We start from the raw sequence: 18,546 nt of genomic DNA on the forward strand, positions 1-18,546 counted from the left end.
AGCAGGAAGTATCTTTACTGACATTGGCTGTCAGTGCAAATTAAATTATTTATTTCTGATCTGCGAAAAGAAAAGAAATGGATTTCAGGATGAGTTGCAATTGTATTTCAAAATTAATTAATTTCTGTTTTCAGTTTTTTAATCTTCAAGAAAACTAGTGAAAAAAAAATTGAAAAAAAAATTTATAAAAATGATGCCAGAATATGCAATATTCAGATAAACTGGGCAGGTGTAAATATTAATTTTAGCACAGTTATTTCAATTTCAATTTAATTTTTTTCTAAAATTTCAATTTCAATGAATTATTTACAGCATTTGTACTCTGGTATTTTGTAAAATAAATTAAATTCTACATATTTTCAAACCTTTCTCACAGTCCAAATATGTTATCAATATGTTATGATTTAAGTGAAAAATGAAAAAAAAGGAAAGATATAATTTTTTTTTGAGAGAAACAGAGAGAGAGAAAGAGGAGGAGAGAAGAGATTAAAATTTTAGGTTCTAATTCTGTCAAAATTAATATTTGTGTCCTTGCTCAGTTTTTGTCCTGAATGTCGTCGTTATTTTTTGCTAGCATTTCCATAAATTTTTTAATATCTTTTTTTTTTTTCTGAAAATATATAGGAACTGAAAAGAGAAATTAATTGATTTTGCACCAAACAAAAAAACAAAAAAGAAGAAAAAGAATCAATGAATTCCTTGAATAATTCAGCGTTATTTCTTGACTTAACCATATATTTGACAAATGCTTACACAAGATAATATTTTATTAGCAATTTTTAATTTTTAATGAGTATTGGAATGAAATCACAGCTCATTTTTCTTGTCAACAAAAAAGTGAAAAAAAAAAGAAAAATAAACGATAAAATTAGACTTACCGGTGTGTATTTGATTTATATTCATAATAAAAAAAAAAAGAAATTGCGCTTAATTATTAATATCATTGTCAACAGCTTTATTACTATCCAACAAAATTGAGCAAATCTCAAAAAGAAGAAACAAACGAATCATATAATATGCTAATTACTTATTGGAAATTAAATAAAAAGAATAAAATAATATTTGAGATAGAAAGAAGTTCTTAAAATTCTTTGCTAAATTCGAAATTATTGTTAATTATTTCAATCTTTGATTCATATACCTTTAGAATTAGCAAGGAAAATAATAGCTTAATAAATTTGATCATTGTAGCATAAAAGCTTTCTCTACAATCTTTTAGTTTTAATCTAATCGCTTCTGTGATTTTTAATTTTCATACTTAGCAAAGAAATTATTTTTTTGATTTCTTATTTGTATATAAACATTTGTGTTCCTTTTTTGTCGATAAGCTTTATCTTTCAAAGTGAAAAATTAGCAAAATCAGTGATTATACTCTTATTATTTACATTCGTTTATATACATACTATTATTGTCATTATTATTATTATTATTATTATTATAATAATTATTATTATTATTATTATTATTATTATTATTACTATAATAATAGCTATTACTATTATTATTGCTATTTTCATTATTATTATTTTTTAGAACTTACCAATTCTTTCCAGTTACCTTTTTTTTTTAATTTCATTTCTTTTTTTTCTGCCAAGTTTTTATAAAAAATTGGTTCATTTGATCATTTATTATTTAAATTAGATTTTCTTTTTTATTTGCATAAAATAAAATTAATGAATAAAAAAGATTGAAATTTAAAGAAAAAGTAACTGAAAGCACATACATGTTGATGTCATTTTTAATTTATATGTGTTATAATTGATACAATGAATTATTTCTGTATTAATTAGCTTTTATGCTTATTGTAATTTTTTATTTGTTTTAATGTATTTATTTTACTTTCAATTACTTTTACTGTTACTAAAAATTCTTATCAATTCAAAGTTTTTCCTCTGTTGAATATTTCTTTTCCTTTTTTTCTTTTACTATATTTAAGTACGGCGAATAAATTTCATTCCATCCGTGATGTATATTTGTATTTGTTTATGTATAAATAAGCATAATTACTTATTTAATCAAATTTCATTTTTTTTTTCTCTCTTCTCTGCTAAATATTTGTTGATTATGTGATATTTCTTTCTTAATAAAAATTCATAATATGTTAAATGGATTAGCAAAGCAATATTTCGAGCAAAATTCAATAAAATCAAACTACAAAAGTAGTGTTAAATCACATTTATAATTCAAATAAATTGTTGAAGTAAAAAAACAAAAAAACAAAAAAACAAAAAAGAAATAAATTATTTGAGAAAGTATAATCAAATAAACTATTAATTAAGTTAATGACATTGTAATGTAATAAAAACGTTTAATATTTCTTTTTTCTTTCACAAAAATTAATACGTGATTAGCACTTCTATCACGTTATTTCATCGTACTTTCATAGTGTTTTTGCAATTCTAGTAATGTTTGTTACTTATTTATTTTCAAATATTCAGATAAATTTTTGGGAATTTTACACATCAAATATTTTCTAATTTTTACGAACACGTGTTAATTTTATCTTACGTGATCAACTAGCTACTCATTGAATTGCAGCAATTCTCGAGGATACTTTATTATTGTTACGTATTCACTTATACTTCATGTTGAAATTTTTAAAATCTGCTTAAATCTGAATTGACAAATATTTTTTATTGATTAACGAATAATTACTGAATTGTAACATATGCAAATATATTGAATTGTTAACTTATCTCAACAATTTTTTCCAATCAGCAAACAACTATACTAGTGGTAGTAATAGTAATATTCAACAAGAATTAAATTGATAGAAGGAATAAGAAATAGAGAGGTCAAAGTTCATTGCTGATGATGGATGATATGAAGAGGGACGTAATGCTATGTGAAAGAAAAAGAAGGAAAACTACTGGAAGTGCTGAGAAAATGATAAAAAGAAATGATAAACATAAGAATGTAATTTCTCTTTTTCTTTCTGTCATTCAACATAATTCGTTTAATTTTCGTTTAAAAAAAAAAAAAAAAGAAAATTGTAATGTCAATTGAGCAAATATAATGCATAGTATAGGCAAAATATGTCAAACTATGCAGTCATTCTTACACTTTCATTTTAAATTTATTAAATCTCTCAATTTTGTTGCATTAAGGAAGAATTTGTTGACAGTTAGATATGGTTAAGTTCAATATCCAATCATGATTACACTAAGAAATAAGAAATACACTATATGGCTTAACCGGATTATTCCCCAGTAATCCTGATAACTATTCTGAATCATTCTGAAATTTAATACCTTCGACAGTTCGCATATGTTGTAGCAATATTAATTTTAATAGTTCTAGTAATTGGATGATTCTGATAAATTAAGTAGTTTTGTGATTCCGATAATCAGTAATATACGCTATATCAGTTTTTTGTCAAATAACTGAAGGATTCAGGCGACCTAAAATTGCATTTATTCTGAATATACTAATATAAAAAAAAAATAAAATGAAATTCTGATATTTCCAAAAACGATATTACTTCTAGTTTTGCAACCTCTTACAACCACAATATCAATAATCCGTGATGCATTGATACTTTTGTTCAATAATTTATTCAATAATTTGATCAGTATACTTACTTCGTTTTACTTTTCATCTTTCAGTGTTACCTTCCAGTAATTAAAATAACAGTAAATGGCTAATCATCAAGGATGTTTCCCTCATTTTGGTACCAATGCTATTCATGTTGGGCAAGAACCGGAACAATGGGATACAAATCAGGTTGATAATATACTAGTTACTTTTTTTTATTATATTGGTTTTTTTTTTTCCTCTCATAAAAGCAAATTTTTTGCATTTCAAATTTCACTTATTTTTCATACAAAATTATTTTTTATTTATTAATTCATTATTTCATTATTTCTTTTATAGTTACATTATCAAACTCTTTGTTTTGTTTTGTTTTTTTCTATAGCATAGTGATATTGTAGTAATACTTATGTGTTACTTCATTTCAGGTAGTCAAGAAATTTTAGCTTATTTAGACATAAAGTATTGGTTATCCTTGAAATTTCTCAATTATTTATAAGTGAAATTATAATTACTGTGGTAGTTTTTCAAAATAACATCAAAAATTTCGACAGATTCTTCGATGTAATCATTGGATGAGATAAGCGGAAAGTAAAATGAGAAATTTGTAATACGTGATAATACGTGATGTTTTGAATACTTAGTCAAAACATTTATAACGCAAATAAAATAAGAGATTTGTGATACGTGATAATACGTGATGTTTTGAATACTTAGTCAAAACATTTATAGCGCAAATAAAATAAGAGATCTGTGATACGTGATAATACGTGATGTTTTGAATACTTAGTCAAAACATTTATAGCGCAAATAAAATAAGAGATTTGTGATACGTGATAATACGTGATGTTTTGAATACTTAGTCAAAACATTTATAGCGCAAATAAAATAAGAGATTTGTGATACGTGATAATACGTGATGTTTTGAATACTTAGTCAAAACATTTATAGCGCAAATAAAATAAGAGATTTGTGATACGTGATAATACGTGATGTTTTGAATACTTAGTCAAAACATTTATAGCGCAAATAAAATAAGAGATTTGTGATACGTGATAATACGTGATGTTTTGAATACTTAGTCAAAACATTTATAGCGCAAATAAAATAAGAGATTTGTGACACGTGTTGATACGTGATGTTTTGAATACTTAGTCAAAACATTTATAGCGCAAATAAAATAAGAGATTTGTGATACGTGATAATACGTGATGTTTTGAATACTTAGTCAAAACATTTATAGCGCAAATAAAATAAGAGATTTGTGATACGTGATAATACGTGATGTTTTGAATACTTAGTCAAAACATTTATAGCGCAAATAAAATAAGAGATCTGTGATACGTGATAATACGTGATGTTTTGAATACTTAGTCAAAACATTTATAGCGCAAATAAAATAAGAGATTTGTGATACGTGATAATACGTGATGTTTTGAATACTTAGTCAAAACATTTATAGCGCAAATAAAATAAGAGATTTGTGATACGTGATAATACGTGATGTTTTGAATACTTAGTCAAAACATTTATAGCGCAAATAAAATAAGAGATTTGTGATACGTGATAATACGTGATGTTTTGAATACTTAGTCAAAACATTTATAGCGCAAATAAAATAAGAGATTTGTGATACGTGATAATACGTGATGTTTTGAATACTTAGTCAAAACATTTATAGCGCAAATAAAATAAGAGATTTGTGATACGTGATAATACGTGATGTTTTGAATACTTAGTCAAAACATTTATAGCGCAAATAAAATAAGAGATTTGTGATACGTGATAATACGTGATGTTTTGAATACTTAGTCAAAACATTTATAGCGCAAATAAAATAAGAGATTTGTGATACGTGATAATACGTGATGTTTTGAATACTTAGTCAAAACATTTATAGCGCAAATAAAATAAGAGATTTGTGATACGTGATAATACGTGATGTTTTGAATACTTAGTCAAAACATTTATAGCGCAAATAAAATAAGAGATTTGTGACACGTGTTGATACGTGATGTTTTGAATACTTAGTCAAAACATTTATAGCGCAAATAAAATAAGAGATTTGTGATACGTGTTGATACGTGATGTTTTGAATACTTAGTCAAAACATTTATAGCGCAAATAAAATAAGAGATTTGTGATACGTGATAATACGTGATGTTTTGAATACTTAGTCAAAACATTTATAGCGCAAATAAAATAAGAGATTTGTGATACGTGATAATACGTGATGTTTTGAATACTTAGTCAAAACATTTATAGCGCAAATAAAATAAGAGATTTGTGATACGTGATAATACGTGATGTTTTGAATACTTAGTCAAAACATTTATAGCGCAAATAAAATAAGAGATCTGTGATACGTGATAATACGTGATGTTTTGAATACTTAGTCAAAACATTTATAGCGCAAATAAAATAAGAGATTTGTGATACGTGATAATACGTGATGTTTTGAATACTTAGTCAAAACATTTATAGCGCAAATAAAATAAGAGATTTGTGATACGTGATAATACGTGATGTTTTGAATACTTAGTCAAAACATTTATAGCGCAAATAAAATAAGAGATTTGTGACACGTGTTGATACGTGATGTTTTGAACACTTAGTCAAAATATTTATAACGCAAATAAAATAAGAGATTTGTGACACGTGTTGATACGTGATGTTTTGAACACTTAGTCAAAATATTTATAATTGTAACGCAAAATTGCTAATCTTCTTTATAAAACTTAGCTATCAATGAAGTTTAAAATGTTTTCCAGAAAAAGATTATGTTTTACAGATTATTCCACCGATTTCACTATCAACAACATTTAAGCAACCGGAACCAGGAAAACCCATAAAGCATGATTATTCACGTAGTAGTAATCCATCCCGAGATGTCCTGGAGAAATGCTTAGCTTCGTTAGAAGAAGGAGAATATTGTATGAAATATTTCTCCAAATATTCCAAAGAGAACTCTCCTATCTTTTCTAACTTTCCAGGATAATAAATCTTTTCTACTATAGAATTTGAATTTGAGTCTTCAATTGTATTAATTTTGTTTTCATATTTAAATTATACACCGAACCATCAATTAACCTTCAACTCTAAACTTTTAACCTTTAGTTCTAAATTTTAAGAGTTAAATTGAATTTCTGGTAAAAGTTTCGAAATTGTGATTTTTTCAGGCCGTGTATATTCATCCGGTCTTGCGGCAACAATGGCAATCACAAATGGCCTAAAATCAGGTGACCATATTGTTTGCAGTGACGATGTTTACGGCGGTAAGTATTCTGTTGTTTTTTTTTATTGTTTTCAAAATCTATTAAAGATCAAATTGGTGATGCAAATGACATCTTTCAATGAATGATATCTTACATTTCAATAAATTTGCAACTTTTTTCTTCTTTTTTTTTTTTTTTTTTCTAAATCTAATTTTAAGTATTTAACCATTAAGTTTTCTTATTATATATATATTTTTTTGTAGGCACGCAGCGTTATTTTCGAAAAGTTTCTGTTCCACAGCATGGCTTAGAAATTTTATTTGTTGATATGACTGATTTAAAAGCATTTAGCCAAGCTTTGAAAAACAATACAAAAGTAAATTTAACCAAATTTCTTTTTTTTTAATTTCACAAATAACATTGAAAAATTAATGAATTCACTTATAATATTTGATGGATTTTAATAGTTTATTTTTAATACTTTGATGCGATTTTTTTCTTTTTTTTTTTTGATAACTCTCAGTTTATTTCACAACAGCAATTGCTTTTGTGTCCTTATCACTTCTCTTATCATTCATTATAAAATTACGAAGTAAAATTTATAGAAAATAGGCAATTAATATTATTACAGATGATATGGCTTGAAACACCATCAAATCCGTTATTGAAAGTTGTAGATATTGCTGCTGTTGTAGAACTTACGAAAACTTTCCGAAATGATATTCTGATAGTTGTTGATAATACTTTTATGTCACCATATTTCCAAGTTTGTTTTGTCAACTTTCTTCTTTTTTTTTTTTTTAAATGAATGTACAGAAAGAGGAATTTACTAACCAATCTATTATTAACGTTTTGTTTTATCTTTACTGTGATTTTTTTTTTATTATCAGGAATGAAAAGTCAGGATGATAAAAGCTATTTTTTTTTTATTACTTTGAATCGATTTACGATATTAAAAAAAATTTTAGTTCCAAAATAAATTTTTCAATTAAAAAAAAAAATTTTTTTTTGAAGCGTCCATTGTCATTTGGTGCTGATGTCGTGTTACATTCAATAACAAAATATATTAATGGTCATTCTGATGTTGTAATGGGTGCTGTAATTACGAATAATAAAATATTGGATGAAAGTTTGAAATTTCAACAACTTGGTTTGTACCTTTTTTTTTTCCTCAAAATAATTGGTAAGAAATTAAGAAAAAAAAGAAATTCTAAATGTTACTATTTTGAATTAAATAAATAAGTAAGACTTTTAAATGTTACTATTTTGAACTAAGTAAAGTAAGAAAATGTTCAGTTTAACTTTTCTCCACAGTTTGCAACTTCTCTGATATACTTTTAAAGTAATTAAACGGAAATGCATTACTGAGCAATCCATCTAGTTTACCATTTCAAATTCCCTAATTTTACTTTTTTTTTTTTTTTATTTCTTGAAGTTTATTGCTTAAGTTACATCCAAAAATGCATTTTTACCTTTACCTTTATTAATTGTTGGAATTTGAAAACTTTTAGAAAATTTTTTGATATTATTTAAGATAAATCATCAAATTTATTTATATATTTATTTCTTTTTATTTTAGTTTGTTATGCATTTCAATAATATCTTTTAGCCGTTGGTGCAATACCATCACCGTTTGATTGCTTTTTGGTGAATCGTGGAGTAAAAACTTTGCATGTTAGAATGCAAGCGCATATGGCTAATGCTATGCAAATTGCAACATTTCTGGAAAGTAATCCTAGAATTGAACGAGTCAGTTAATTTAAAACTTTCAGTATAAACTTAGTAACACTTCTTCTTTTCATAATTCTTTTCGATTTTCAGATATGAAAATTTAAATTTTCAGGTCTTTTATCCTGAACTTCAATCTCATCCACAACATGAGATTCATAGGAAACAAACAAAAGGGATGAGTGGTATGATATCGTTTTATTTGAGAGGTGGTTTGGAAGAATCTCAAGAATTCCTATCTAGTCTAAAGGTAGATATATAGCTCAGCTCATAATAGAAGCATATTTCAAAATATTTACTTCCCATATCTATTACAAAAATTTTAAATTATTAACTCATATTTTACAGATTTTTATTTTGGCAGAATCACTTGGTGGTTTTGAGAGTTTAGCAGAATTACCAGCTGCAATGACTCATGCTTCAGTACCGATAGAAGATCGAATTAAATTGGGTATTAGGGATAATTTAATTCGAATATCAGTGGGAATCGAAAATGTTGAAGACTTGATCGAAGATCTTGACCAAGCGCTCAAAAAAGCTGTAAGTAATGATATACTATTTAGATTTTAAGTTATACCGATGAATTTGAGTTTGAAACGCCATATGTCAAGAAATTGTGAGCAGAGTAACGACTTTCATTTGTTTACAATCAAGTATTAATCTATAGTAACAATACTAATAATTTAGTATAACTTAAAGATTGTGAGACAAAGAATTGATGAGGAATTTAAGTAAAGAATTTAAATGAATCGAATTAAATAAGTGGGACAGAGCAGCTGTAACTCACTGATACTAAAAACTAACTCAAATAAAGTATTTAAATGCTTACATAGTGGGCACTGACTTACAGTAGAATCTTTATGATATTTCTGATAAACTCAGCTATCTGTCAGAAATGAGTGCTGCATGAGTGATTGTTTATATGAGATAGAATTTGAAATAGTTTTATATTTGTTTAAGGAATATTTAGTTGAGATAATCTTTAATTTTGAATTAATACCATTTCCACATGTTACTATAATTCTGACTGTTTTTCCGATAGCACATGCTTTTAATTTGTTTTACATGTCGAAATTGTTCATTGCAAGTATTTTCCTCCTAGAAATAAATTTAGCTTAGCTTGAAACCTGCTTATGTGCTTTTTGTCCAATTTGTAAAACTTTCTCTGGTGAGATATTAGCATATTACAAGAAAGATTAAACTGTTTGCGCTATTACTTTTGAATTTATGTTTGATAATTGTAAAAACTGTAAAAATGATTTCAGATTCCAAAGATACCAGTTTAAGCATTCAAAATGGTGCCGAAATTTAAGAAACTCATCAATTTTGACAGAACACGTGCATTTCTCACTTCTTTTAATTTGGAAACGATAATGAGTACTTATAATTTTTAATTAATCAATTAACTGTTTGACTCATTTCATTATCATTATGATAAATGTTGTGTTAGATAATTAACTGTTCAACAAATTTTATCACTCTTTGTGTTCCATAATTACTACTTATCATTATAAATATTTAAGTTTGAAACTATCAAACTGTTTTTTCACGTCACTAACGCAGCGTACATATATATGAAGAAGGAATACATTATCAGCCAAGGCTCCAAATATCACTAATACTTTGTAAATACCAAGTATTAGTGATAATCACCAATTTCTTTTTGATAGTAACAAAGATCGCAAGAATGGATTTCTTCGTCTTCTTTCTCAAACTTAAAAACAGTTAAATTTTCACTCTGCTAAAATGATTAATACAAGGGATGACTAATACAAAAAATGAATAATGCAAGGACGGACACAACAATTGGAATTTCAGTAAGGCAAATTTAATGACGATGACTGTAACAAGAAGTGTGTCGTTGAAACAAAGAAACAATGAGACAGTGTCCCTTTCATTTCCTGTCATCTTATACGATTATGTATGTTTTACTCATTAAATTAAGTTTATAAAATCCTTGGATTGGATCGATTGGTCGGCAGTATTTGCTGTAATTTTCCTCACTTTATACTGAAATTCGAATTGTTGAGTTTGTTGTTGTATTAGCCAAAATAAAAATTTAATTATTCATATTTAAAATACTGAGAAGAAAAGAGCCAAAGAGTCTTTGTTAAAAAATTAGCAACAAAGGAGGAACGCAACTTAGCCAAGTATTCCAATTAAATGATCCGGGCCAAGCCGTTAGGTCACTAAAAATGGTATCTTTGTGAAGCATTCATTATGTGTGGCACTTAAAAAAATGAGACAAAAGTATAGGGAAAAGGTTTACAGCTGTCATTCGGTCTTTCTCACTAAATTAATTTTCGATTACCAATCATTTCAGACTTTACTGGTAGATTCATTTTTAATAAAAGATGGTCAAATTTTCTTAGGATATTGATTAGGAATAAAAGAAAAAGAAATCGATCTGTTACCATTAAAAGAAAAAGAAATCGATCTGTTACCATTAAAAGTGGATTGATGGAAATTTCTATGATCAAATTAAATTTATAAAATCCTTCGAATTAGTCTTTAAACACATATTTAAGACTAATTTTGATAATCTATGGATATTTTTTAGAAAAATAAATGGATACAAAAGCTAATACAGATAATTGCTCTCAATTCTAAAAAATCAATTTTAAAGATCAAATGGTTATCATTTGTCAACAATCGCCCTATGAATTCATTTTTTAGCTTGTATTTTTTGATAACAATGATTTGACACCAATTTCTCATTGTTACCTTATCGTTATCATAAAAGTTATCAGTTAATGCTCTTTTTTCAGTTGCAATAATCGCTACTGATACATCAACAGATGCAATGACAATCATTTATTTATCTCATTGATAGCTATTCTGTTTCTGACTGATCAATATTTTCCATTCAAGTAGAAACAAATGAGTCAAATAGTGGTCATAAGAAGGTGACTGCACTGATAAAAGATGATAATAACATGCAAGATCAAGTAAATAGCTCATTCTTTAAATCAAATTAAAAATTAGATGAAAAATTTCTGATTTCTTTTCTACAAATAAAATTTCAGTTTCCTAATTTATATTTTTTTTCAAATTATATTTCGTCAAAATACAATATCGCTTAAATGATGCAAATGTTACTGAGAATGTTGAATTGGTCGAATATTGGACAAATAAAGTAATAAGATTAGATGAATTATGTTATAGTTCGATTACTTTTAATTGAAATTTCTCTTTCACATCGCAGTGAAATTTTTTGTCCTTTTTTTTTTTTAGTTTAAAATGCTTAAATCATTCATTAATGTTTATAAAAGACAATCATGTTACTTACAATTATGTCAAAAAATGAAGAAAGCAGTACTGTATCATTGATAGTTAACGAAAACTATTATCTGCGAGATTTCCGGTCATCACCGCCAGCGATCAGAGATTGCAAAATGACAGCTGCAATAAAGCAGCACAAGCATACAATAAGCCAAAAAAGCGTTTCCGGATCATCGAGAAAATTTTCTGGACGATTTGTTACGCTATCAATGCCACTTCTGGAATATTCAATTCTTCTAAAAATATTATACTTATGGAATTATTATTGTATGAAATGCGTCTTTTTTTTTAGTTTCTACATGATATATTTCTTAAAACCTGAAAAAAGATGAAAGTTTGCTTAAGAATTTACTTAAAGCCAATTTCTCAAATTAAATAATATAACTAATTTTTATAACTAGTTTTTTTTTTTTTTTTTAAATTTGGTTAGCTTAATGATTTTTACTAATTTGCAACAAAAATGCAATTGCCAGCAAATCTATTACAGCTACAATTTGTGGGATATCAATTTGTAACCATTTGATAAAATATTATTAACTTGGAATCGCTTTTATGAGTTGCTAATTGTTCGGTTGTTCCTTCCGACTTAACTATCATTTCATGAATAGGCAAATCATTTATGGTACATTCAGCTTCCGGATTTATCATTGCTAAAATTAGTTAGCTTTTGAAAGAAATAAATGAAAAATGATACTCTTGAAACAATGTTATCATTTAAAATTCATGTTATAAGCATATCATTTAAATAATTGCACCGTGCACAATATTTTACGAAATATTCATTCTGAGTAACTTTAATTTTAATCTTTAACTTTAAACTATTTTTGAATTATTGGTAAAATTGTTTTAGTTTTAATTGATAACAATCATTTATTTTGTTAAATTATTATGTAAATATTGCTTCGAATTGAATTGCATCATTACTGATAAGCTCCATAATCTCTATTCAAGGCTTTATCATATGCATGCGATCAAATTGAATGTTATCACTACGACTACTAATTGTTGCTATTCCATGGATTGTTAATTTTCACTTTAATCAAAAAATTCAACTTTGTGTTGCTAAACAAAAAGTAATTATGTTTTTCCTTTTATAGTAAACAGTTTGAATGGAAATTGTATTTGAGAGCGATTAGTTCAGATCTAATTATTTTACAGCTCATTTAATGTTATTTATGGTTTTGTTTTTTTTTTTTGTGATTTTATCAGTTAATTTGATGACTTCTCAATAATAACTGTTTTTTCTGTTTTTTTTTTTTTGGTACTAATAAATAGTTTTGGATTATTCCAATTCTTATTAAATATTTCGGTTTTTTTTTTTTTTTCAGGTTTCTTTGTGATCAGTTTTAAAGTTAATTATTATATCGTTTACTGAAACTAACCTTTTTTCTTATTTTATTGTTGGGTAATACTTTTAACAATCTTATCATCATTTAAATTATTTCTTGTTCAGGTCAAATATTGAGAGTAATTTGAAATGTAAATAAGCATATATCAAATTAATTACCTTTAAATTTTGTAAATGCATCAGCAACTTCTTTGCCAGATTCAGTGGCGAATAATTTCATGAAAAGTTGCATTTTTGGCTGAGGCGCATCTGTCCATTGTTTTACAGCTTTGGGCCGTTGCCACATTAAATCCACTTCATTCCTTCCAAGTTTTTCAATACTACCAGACATCATTGGCTTAACCTATGAAATGATAAATAAGTAAGTTCATAGCATATGTAAACGAAATAGTTACAGTGTGAAAATAATCGACTAAATAAATTGAATTGTGATAATTAATAATTAAAGAACATATGGGCGAATTAATTTTAGGTAAATTAATTTCAAAGTAAAATATTATTATAGGAAAAAATAATTAGTGCCAGAAAAATGATCAGAATTTCATCAATTTCAGCATTTGCAGAATGAATAAAAATTAATTAAAAATTGAATAAAGAAATTCTATTACTTAACAAATAGTTTTGTTATTATTTACTAATAATTACTGTAATAGCAGAATCAGTGCATTTTAATATCCATTGCATTTGACGATTACTATTATTGCATAATAAAAGTTTCACGCGTGCTATTTCCGGTTGTCCTTTTTCTACAGCAAATTTCAGGATGCTATAAAGAAAGAAAAAAAAAAAATGTATTAGTGAAAAATTAAATTCTTTTCTTTCTCAACGAATTATGTTATTATTATTGATTAGAGATTTATTAATTAGACTTATTGAAATAACATCGACCATTTCCTTTTTTTGTTTTGTAAAAAATCAATATTTGAAAGATAATTTGTCGTATCTTTTTTTTCTTAGCAAATACTGCAATTTTTAAGCAACTTTTTTTTGCTACTTTTTTTTAACGTTTCGACAATAAATGAAAAAGTAGTAACCTCCTGCTAAGTGGTTTTTTGCCTTGCTTGGTTTTAGATTTTGAAAGTGGTTTTACTTTGTTAGCATTTCTGAAATCGATGGATTAATTAACATTAAGATCAGATAATCATTAATATTATTATCAATCAGTCCTTTTCAATTCATAATCAAATTATAATTTGTTAAATTATCATTAATTATATACCGTGAGATAATTTTCCAAACAACTTTTAACTTTAATCTATTTTTAAACTGAACTACAATCTATTCTCATTTTAATCGAATTTCGAATCTTTGTTAATGAATAAATACTTATTATGAATCGTTTTGAATTTTCAAATGGTCCACTTAGTTGTTAAAATTTAAAATTTACTTCAATTAATGTTATTACAATACTTACTTAACAGCCACCGTCGCCATTATTACCGAACACTTGAAAACAGTTGGTTACTTAAGACCTGAAATGGCAAACAGCCTTTCTCTAATCTTTCCAGTATAATAATAATAAGTAAAAATAGAGCGATTATTCATTTTATAAATATATATTACAGTAATAACTATCATATGTAACGTATTTTCAATTATCGCTCTTCACGTACGTGTACGTAGATTTATTTATCGCTAATCAATTCTGACTTTGTACATAGTAAAAGTAAAAATGCAAAGAAGAAATGTAATATAATAATTAAGAGAATATGTATTCAAATTTCACAACAACATGTAAAACTTCCTGAATTTTTGGCTTCAGTTCTTGAAAAAAATTTTAAAAACTTCATTGTTTATTTTTCTAGAAACATTTACCTACACACACATACACACACACACACACAAATACACACATATATTTCATTTTACGTTAATGTAGAAATTATTTGTTGGGAAAAATTTATTCAATTTTTCATATTTGTGGCAAATTTTTATTTTATTTTCCATATTTGTTTATTTTATTTTCTTTTTTCATATTTGCAGTATTATTTCTTGATAATTCTTTCCAATTTTTCGCTAAATACTAGGCTAAGCCTTTTTTCATTTGTTTTTTCTTTAAATTGGTTATTTCATTTCATTATTCACTCGAATTAATACAAATTTCAAAGTACCAGTAATCAAGAAAATTTGTTAATTCTTCTTATTGACACATGTAGCAACAATTCTTTGATCAACAAATTTCTCAACATAAATAAACTATTCAGAATGATAAATTGCTGATATGAATTTCTCAACGATGAAAAGAATTTTTACTTTTTATATTTAATTTGAAATTTAGAAGAAGAACTTTGTCAAAGAAATTCAACAAGTTGTTAATATTATGTAGAGCATTTGCGGAGTTTCTCAGAAATCATTCGTGGGCAAGGATAAATTTATCAGAATAATTCATATATGTAATTATTGCGTGCTATCAGTCATAGTTCACGTACGTAGTTATCAGTGGCACTGTTCACCAAATGGTTCACGTTTTTACTTCAATTTTTGAAAAAACTTTTCGTATCTTATAGGCATATAAAAACCTTATTTATATAAAAATTTTCATTGTATTGAGCCAAAAGACTATACTCCTCTACATTACAATATGATAATCAGTTAATTTCAGATAAAAATTAGACAATTTAACATTTGACGTCTATGCAATAGTATTTATGGTAGAATCATTTGAATTCAATCGGAAAGCACTTTCAAGCAAATAGCAATCAGTAAACAAAATAGTAGTATGAGAATCCAGTAGGTATTTTGTGAATCGTCCAGAAAATTTTTATTCATTATTTTTGGTTGTATTTCAGAATTAACATCAGTTTTTTTCCTGCAAAAATATTGTATTGTTAATTGAAACTGGGATTTAAGTTTATTTCAAATTCATTCATACAAACTTTTTCACGTGCACGTATGACGAACGTTACCTTCTGTGTAGTTACAAACAACCGATATAAAAGTAAAATACAAAAAAATTATTGACATAAATAATGCGAAAGAAAATTGTTTACTTTGGTTTCTCTTTTCGTAATATCATGGTAGACGGTTCCGAGTTCAATATTATATTATGAATTGGTGGTTCTTCAGCTGTACATACCGCATGTGGATCAACAGATGCTACATTAATTTTTAATTATTACAGTACGATTTGAAACTGATCATGAACTATTACGAATGCTGATAGACAATCACATCTTATCACCACTTCAATTCAATTTATTATGGTCTAAGATATAGTTATAATTTAATCTGTCAAAAAGTAAAGGTGACTGGCTACTATATGATACCTCGAAATTTGCTATTTGCTTCTCCGACAACTTTTCCAGTTTCGCTAACCATTAATTTAATTTGTAGTATCATTTTCAGTGGAGATAATTCACGCCAAGAATTGTAATCTTTGGGACGTCGCCAAATTAAAATGCATTCTCCGGTATCAAATGCTTTGACCAGTCCGGATGCTTTCGGAATTGCCTAGTAATGTGATATTAGATGATATATATATGATATTAGAATATCTATCCGTTACAATTTTATCGCCTAGGAATCTATCTGGAACGTATAACATGACATTAGAATGCTAAAAGTTCGCATACGTAATGATGTATGCACACACTGTTATCAAATGTGAATGTTTAGAAAAGAAATATGCTGTTGCATATTATCATTTCACCTAATTTAATAGAATAAAACATTGTAATAATTAACTTTAATATTTACTTCTCAAATATCTCTTCTCTGAAAGTATTTTAATGTTATGCATAAGGAAGCATAAGAAATGTGACACTATGATAACGATATTACCTCAACGACATTACTTTTCATCAAATGATGATATTATTCTGAACGTAAACGTCATGCCATTACGTGTATACTTAATTAAATAACGCAAATAAACTAAGGAAACAATATTATCCTTATAAATTCACATATATCCTCAAAAGTTTAAAGGAAGAGATGGAGTTATCCTTTGTTTTTTTACTCAATATTTCTTTACCTGTATATTTTCATTAATATCTTTGATGATCCATTCTACCAATCGTCTGCTGTTATTAGAAAGTGAAAGTTTAACGCGTGCGTGATCCGGCTGTCCTTTTTCACGTGCAAATTTCACAAAACTGTTTTAGAAAAAAAAACATAGAAAAAAAAACAAAAAACAAAGAAAATTGTTTCAGAGAAATCTTACAATTTCACATATTTATGATATTTATTGATGATTTGCAAAAGTTATCAGTGATATTATATCTAAGGATCACTATATCATCCATTATATAAAAACTATTAGAAGAATACAGAAATGCGATTAGAACTACTTTCCAATATTAACCGTGTAAAATTTGAATAAAATTAATCTTAGCCCCAAAATTTAGCCTTCTATTTTGATATTTTTTCTTATCACTGACAATTGTTACTATCATTAATTTTAATAATACTATACAGGTTACTTGTGTTTTCTTCTTTCCATTTCTGTGTACATACTTTTTCCTATTGCAGACGTATGCGTTACATTACGACCGGAATGATAATTATTATCCAAGGAAGTAGTTCTGAAATCCGGAATACTTTTGCTGAATATCAAAATGTCCCTCTTTTTCTTCTTGCATGTATGAATCATTATTACTTTGTATGTGTTTGTTTAACAGTCTATTAACGGGTAATCTGTTATACGGTAAAAGTGTGTCATATGTTTAATGTTTAGTAATCCTCACGTGATTATAACGTGATAACTGAAATTATTCAATACTGAAAATTGGTGTGGAATGATGAACATCTAATGATAAGACTAACTTAATAGAAACAGCCATAAATGTTTATCAAATGACAATAAAATGAAATCCGCACGTCTATTCGGTTATTTCAAATATATATGTATGTATACATATCAAACTTAATTTACATAATAGCAAAGTAATAACTTTATTTTTATTCCGTATTCTGTTCCGTTTTTTTTTTCTTTTTTTTTTTTTTTTCCTATAAATTTACTTAAGTGTCGAAGTTATCTTGTATTAGAGACGTCGGGTCAAGGTTCAAGTGGATTCTAAGTAAAGTGCATTCCTGCATCAACTGAATTTTCATTTCTAGTAGTATCGGTAGTAAAAAGCAATAGTCTTATATCATTTTCTAGCATATATATTCCGAATATCTTAATTTATTCTATCACTTAAGTATGGTTCGAACTATTCCTGAAAATGATTCATCAATACGGCTAGGAAATGTGAAGCAAGACGAAGAAGACTTTGTTATGTTTGACAATAACTTTGCCAATAGTTCTGGTGACGACTTCATTCCTGAAAGTAGTACCGAACTGATGTAATTCAATTCCTGATTTCCTTCCACCATCCCTTTTTTACTTAGATGAAAAACGATATAGCAATACGGAACATCACATTCCGGTTTAGAGATTAACTGAGAAAAAGCGACGCGGGCAGCAGGAAAATTTTCACTACGTGACTTTTTTCTTCACGT

The 18,546-nt window shown here is 26.6% G+C and overlaps 3 protein-coding genes across 4 annotated transcripts; 1 reads left to right on the top strand and 2 right to left on the bottom strand.

The window, feature by feature from the left end:
- Positions 1-3,636: 3,636 nt before the first annotated feature.
- Bm7629 lies at positions 3,637-9,760 on the top strand (the record flags this gene model as incomplete). 2 transcript variants are annotated; one of them, XM_043078306.1, is made up of 10 exons in its annotated part: positions 3,637-3,723; positions 6,323-6,464; positions 6,711-6,806; positions 7,010-7,122; positions 7,378-7,512; positions 7,761-7,896; positions 8,356-8,495; positions 8,590-8,724; positions 8,823-9,014; positions 9,740-9,760. In XM_043078306.1, the coding sequence occupies 10 exons, from the start codon at positions 3,637-3,639 to the stop codon at positions 9,758-9,760; spliced, it is 1,197 nt and encodes a 398-aa protein (XP_042934240.1). The 2 variants fall into 2 exon arrangements, with proteins under 2 accessions (XP_042934240.1, XP_042934241.1); XM_043078307.1 differs by lacking the exon at positions 6,323-6,464 and having other exon boundaries at positions 3,654-3,723.
- A 2,060-nt stretch (positions 9,761-11,820) lies between these two features.
- Bm8730 (Uncharacterized protein) lies at positions 11,821-14,538 on the bottom strand (the record flags this gene model as incomplete). Its single annotated transcript, XM_001892502.2, has 6 exons — positions 11,821-11,974; positions 12,295-12,406; positions 13,264-13,447; positions 13,750-13,870; positions 14,139-14,207; positions 14,519-14,538. The coding sequence occupies 6 exons, from the start codon at positions 14,536-14,538 to the stop codon at positions 11,821-11,823; spliced, it is 660 nt and encodes a 219-aa protein (XP_001892537.2).
- Positions 14,539-15,771: 1,233 nt separating this feature from the next.
- Positions 15,772-17,557, bottom strand: Bm8729 (Uncharacterized protein; the record flags this gene model as incomplete). The annotated part of the gene is made up of 5 exons (XM_001892501.2): positions 15,772-15,913; positions 16,095-16,200; positions 16,371-16,554; positions 17,078-17,198; positions 17,526-17,557. 5 exons carry the CDS (start codon positions 17,555-17,557, stop codon positions 15,772-15,774), a joined length of 585 nt encoding a protein of 194 aa, XP_001892536.2.
- Positions 17,558-18,546: the final 989 nt, after the last annotated feature.

This window comes from Brugia malayi (assembly GCF_000002995.4).
Source record: "Brugia malayi strain FR3 genome assembly, contig: Bm_v4_Chr2_contig_001, whole genome shotgun sequence".
In the NCBI taxonomy this organism is placed as follows: domain Eukaryota; kingdom Metazoa; phylum Nematoda; class Chromadorea; order Rhabditida; family Onchocercidae; genus Brugia; species Brugia malayi.